Consider the following 5,107-nt stretch of genomic DNA (forward strand, 5'->3'; position numbering starts at 1 on the left):
TAACTCAAATCTGAATGCTAAATTATCATCCAGAGGCACTTAAAATATCAAGCCGGTCTGTCATAGGGGACAAAATGTGTTTTAATTTATAGATAATCAGTTATTGAAAACCGGATGTGTGTCTTTTTTTTTTTTTTGAGATTTCTTGTTGCAATGTTTTTTGTCTGTCATTGTGCATAAGGGCTTAAATTCAAGCTGGAGTGTTTTGAACTCACCAGTTGCCTAAGCATTGGGGGCGGTGGGGAAGGGTCTGCGAATCATCATGAACCATTTTCATGTTTAAGGTTTCTGACCCTTCAGGTAAAAACCTTTAGACTATGAAAAGATCCTATACTAAGTACAATTTCACCTTTATACTTTTCAGTTTACATAATAATTTTTATATCTATTATCTTATTTACCATTAACCAAAATTTGGCGCAGCCCGTGGGAGAAGCTCCATTTTATTGAGGAGGAAATTGGGGCTGAAAGAGTTTGTAAGTTTCCACATGTGTAAACAGAGGATGAGATTATTTTAATGCTTGAAATTTATATAATGCTTTTTTGGTCTACATTTTTCTTCCCAATGATTCTGCCAAAGACCCTATAGTTTGAGCCAGTAACATGATTCCAGTTTTACAGATGAAAAAACAAGGGCTATGGGTCTGGCAGAACTAATAAGCCCTGGGAGAGGGGCTCCCCTGGCTGGGCTCTGTCTCCTCTGTCCCACCCTTGTAGCACTCAGTCAGATTTTCATTCAAAAGACAATTAGGAAGATGGTTTGCCGTGGGAAAATATTAAATATAGATTATTCAAGTGAAAGAGAGGGGAAAAAATAAACTTATTTTGTGCTTCTCCCTTTTGGCACTTTTGTCCTGTGAAAAAACAGTACTAAAAGCACCCTTAAAAGGTTTTAGAGAAAAGAGATTAAAAATTAGAAACTTGAGTCTGCTTGGATTATCTGTAGGACTGTTGGAGAACACTGTTGGATGAAGGACATGGCATGGAAATTGAGATGGGAAAAACAAAACTGAAAACGGGCTGTGGTTTAGAGTCTCAAACTGAAATTTAAGGTGCAAGACTGAAAAGTTAAATCCAGCAATTTGGTACATAGTTTTAGGCCCTATTGAATGACCTTGCGTTTTAAGAACTATTTTTGGAAAGGAACATTTCAAACTCCCTTCCTAAAAAAAAATACTGGACACCTCCCCCACTTGTATGTTAAATGGTGAGACACCCGGCACGACCCTACCTACTGTCACTCCTGGCGTTTTGGCAGCCGAAAAGGCCACGGATCTCTGAGTAGCGGGATTTGGGCAAAAGTCAGGAATTTGGCTACTTCCCATCGCCACATCTGATCTGCTGGAAGACTGTGCAGATACAAAGATGGGTCGCTCTTCATCCCTTGGCAACGGATGTTACTGGAAATATTGCGAAAGACCCAGCCAGGAGGGAGGCAAAAGCCTCTGAGGCTCTTCTCCCCGCCCCCACAGTAGGCCAAAGCCAGGGCAGTGGCAGGAGCACCAGACGTCCACGTGCAGCCGGCATGCCCCGTCACCCTTCTTTCACCCTTCTTACGTAAGAGTCTCGGGATGGAGTTGCTGCTACTGCGGGTCCCTTTTCCCCGACGTCTATTAATAAACCAGATTGGTAGTTTCCGGGCCACTGCCAGCATAGATGCGGGGCTGGGGGGAGTTGCTCACTTTACGACCAGGGCACCAGCAATTCGGTCTTCCCACCCCTGGAACATGAGCAAGGCCCACCCATCCCCCGCATTCCAGCCCGCCCACTGGCCGGAGGGGACGCCGGCGCCTCATTTACCCACACAGCGCCTGACCTTCCCCCTAAACTGGCCTGCTCTGCACTCGGCGCTGGCGGGTGCGGCTGGCTGCTCCATCTCTCCTCTGCCCTGCCCTGCCACGGCGCCCTCCCTCCGCCCGGGTATCAGGCGAGAGGCGGGGCTGGCCCAGCACGCCCCGCCCCCGCTGTAGAAAGGGCCCAGAGAGTGTTACTCCCGGTCATCCTCAGCTTGGGCCTTTTATCTCGGCGCTGCCGAGGAGGCGGGAGGAGGAGACACAGGGGGTGGCCCTGAGCGTCGGCGACACCTTTCCGGGGCTCTATAAATTGAGCACCTGGGATGGGTAGGGGGCCCACGCCACCACCACCGCCCGCAGACACAGTTCGGCCACTGACCGCCGCAGCAGCCGCAGGCAGCAGCAGCCGGGAGCGGGAACACTGAGCTACCCAGCAGCAGGGGATCTCGAGGCGCCGGAGGAAGTGCGTGCCCCCTTCCCATTTCTGCCGGGTCTTCGGGGGTGCTTGGACTCCAGCTTTGCGGAGGGAGACGGGAGTGGGGAGTCCACCTTCTTTCTCTCAGAGGCACTGGGTGCGCTAGGAGGTGGGACCGCCTGATTGCTGGGAGCCACCCGGGCGCAGTCCCAGAGAAGCAGTAACCCGGGGGATGGGGGGAGGGGAGGGGCGGTGCGCGCAAGCGAGGGTACCGGGCACCCTAGCTGGATGAATAATCTCTTTCGTCCCCGTCTTCCAAGCAGGCAAAGGGCTCGACCCAGGGACCACAAGCTGATATCGCGAGCTTCCGGACGCCAAAGCCAGAAGTCGCGCATCCCGCAGGGCCGGGCTGCGATCAACACGAGAGTTGGAGAGGGCGGAGGAGGAGCCGGGAATCCCGCCGCACCGGCAGTAGCCAGGCTCCCAGCGCGGGCCTCACAGAGCGCGTGAAGGCGGGCAGCCCCTCGCCCTAGCCGGCCATCCCGTGCCCCTGCGTCCCTGTGCTTCGGCGCCCACGCGGCCACCATGATGCAAATTTGCGACACCTACAACCAGAAGCACTCGCTCTTTAACGCCATGAATCGCTTCATCGGCGCCGTGAACAACATGGACCAGACGGTGATGGTGCCCAGTCTGCTGCGTGACGTGCCACTGGCCGAGCCCGAGCTGGACAGCGATGTCGGCGTGGAGGTAGGCGGCAGTGGTGGCTGCATGGAGGAGCGCACGCCCCCGGCCCCCAGCCCGGGCAGCGCCAATGGCAGCTTTTTCGCGCCCTCCCGGGACATGTACAGCCACTACGTGCTGCTGAAGTCCATCCGCAACGACATCGAGTGGGGGGTCCTGCACCAGCCGCCGGCGGCAGGGAGCGAGGAGGGGAGCGCCTGGAAGTCCAAGGACATCCTGGTGGACCTGAGCAACCTGGAGGGCGCGGACGCCGGCGAGGAGGACCTGGAACAGCAGTTCCACTACCACCTGCGAGGGCTGCACACTGTGCTCTCCAAACTCACGCGCAAAGCCAACATCCTCACTAACAGATACAAGCAGGAGATCGGCTTCAGCAATTGGGGGCACTGAGGCGGGTCGCCCGCGGCTGTCCCGCACCCTTCCTGGCCCCATCTCTCACCCTCTCTCTTTCCTTAAAGCTATTTTCTTTCTGGCTGTAGGGCGCGATGGGCGGACTGCAAAGTTGGGGGGCTGAGTACATGCTGGGGGCGCAGCAGGGTAGCATGGAGGAAGGGGCTTCTTTGGCGAGAGCAGAGAGGAAAGTGGTGGCCAAAGAGATGGGATAGTGCTCAAGGACTTCCTTCTCTCCCCCGGCGGGGTCGGGTGGAGGTGGGGGAATGAGGGGGCTGTGTTCTACTTTGGTGGGAATGGGCCTGAGTTGACGCCCTGCATTCAGTCTGTGCCTTTCCTGGAGTTTCTTTTCTTTCCGGAGGAGAAGGGCCGAGAATAGGCCATTCCGGGGCGCGGCGCTGGGTTGCCACACTTGGGAGCGCTGCCCGGAGCTGGGCGCTGGGGAAGGCTGGGCGGGTGCACAGCCTTCCGCCGCCCTGCCTTTGGGCTGGCGGAGGCCACAGTGTTGCTAAGGTTGCATCAGTTTTCCTGTTTGCACTATTTCTTTTTGTAACAGTGGCCCCGTCCTAAGTATTTCGAATGTCCTCTTTGCTCTGAAACTTCGGCGATTCCATTGTGATAAGCGCACAAACAGCACTGTGTCGGTAACTGGTACTAGTTTATTAATGATTTTCTGTTACACTGTATAGTTAGTTGTCCTGTGGCACCTCTATCCCATCCCTTTCACGTCACCCCCACCCCAGTATGTGTAAGCTGGCACGGTGCCAGCTTGTACGAAGCTTGCCACTTGGTGAAAATAATAACATTATTATGAGAAAGTGGACTTACCCGAGATGGAACCAACTGACATTCTATCCATGTTGTACATAGAATGATGAAGGGTTCCACTGTTGTTATATGTCTTAAATTTATTTAAAACTTTTTTAATCCAGATGTAGACTATATTCTAAAAAATAAAAAAAGCAAATGTGTTAACGAAACTTGACAAAAGTTTGTTGCTTTCTGATCTGCCAATGAATGGCTTAGTCATTAAATAAAAATAAACTTTTTTTTTTTTTTAGCAAAAGCTAATTTTATTTTTCTCTGGTATTTCAAAGTGGTAGATAATCACCTTTGTAAGTATTCAGATTTGTTTGGGAAGAAGCTGCCAACAAGATTTACTTCCAAGCTTTTTCTTTCTAATTCAATACCAAGGTAAGTCTCAACAAAAAGTTCATAAATACTGAGTATTTATGGGAAGTTACATATATTAGAGTTTTCAACCAACTTGACTAGCTTATCAGAGTGCTTAGTTAACATTTTGAATTTTTCAAGAGGCTCAAGCACACATGCATTTTGAGGCCTAGAAACCTATCTTAAAGGCAGAAATTTCACTTGGCTACTGAGAGGTAACAATTGGAAGAAAAACACTAGCTAATACTAGAGCACATACCTTGCAGGTCTTGTATTTACAAGTCTTCTATGTTAATCTTAGGAGAGACTTAAATGTGTTATAACACTCGCTGTGGCCTCTTGGACTATTCCCAGTGAAGTGCTAAGCTTTGTGAAGCAGTGTCCAGCAATGCTTCCAGTTTTCCAGGGAGACAGTCTGCGGCTGTGGACAGCAGATCTGAGCAAGACTGCAGCAGGGCCCTTCCGAACACTTCCTTAGATGCCATTGTGCTGCTCTTCTGGGATGGTGGAATAGGCGAAACACAATGCTCTGTGTTTTATATTTCACGATTTGTTTAGGTGGACATAAGTATTTAGATCAACTTCAGTTTGG

General features: G+C 51.2%; 1 protein-coding gene across 2 annotated transcripts; it reads left to right on the plus strand.

Annotated features, from left to right (window-relative positions):
* The first annotated feature begins 1,119 nt into the window (after positions 1 to 1,119).
* On the plus strand, positions 1,120 to 4,322 carry MID1IP1 (MID1 interacting protein 1). Of its 2 annotated transcripts, none has more exons than XM_070289893.1 (2): positions 1,120 to 2,256; positions 2,529 to 4,322. In XM_070289893.1, the coding sequence occupies exon 2, from the start codon at positions 2,794 to 2,796 to the stop codon at positions 3,340 to 3,342; it is 549 nt and encodes a 182-aa protein (XP_070145994.1). In that variant the 5' UTR covers positions 1,120 to 2,256; positions 2,529 to 2,793; the 3' UTR covers positions 3,343 to 4,322. The 2 variants fall into 2 exon arrangements, with proteins under 2 accessions (XP_070145994.1, XP_070145993.1); XM_070289892.1 differs by having other exon boundaries at positions 1,619 to 2,256; positions 2,532 to 4,322.
* The last annotated feature ends 785 nt before the right edge of the window (positions 4,323 to 5,107 follow it).

This window comes from Ovis canadensis, chromosome X (assembly GCF_042477335.2).
Source record: "Ovis canadensis isolate MfBH-ARS-UI-01 breed Bighorn chromosome X, ARS-UI_OviCan_v2, whole genome shotgun sequence".
NCBI lineage: Eukaryota > Metazoa > Chordata > Mammalia > Artiodactyla > Bovidae > Ovis > Ovis canadensis.

Bases quoted from the DNA above. Each gene is read 5' to 3' on its own strand.
- MID1IP1 (XM_070289893.1), top strand. From the start codon at position 2,794: ATGATGCAAATTTGCGACACCTACAACCAGAAGCACTCGCTCTTTAAC.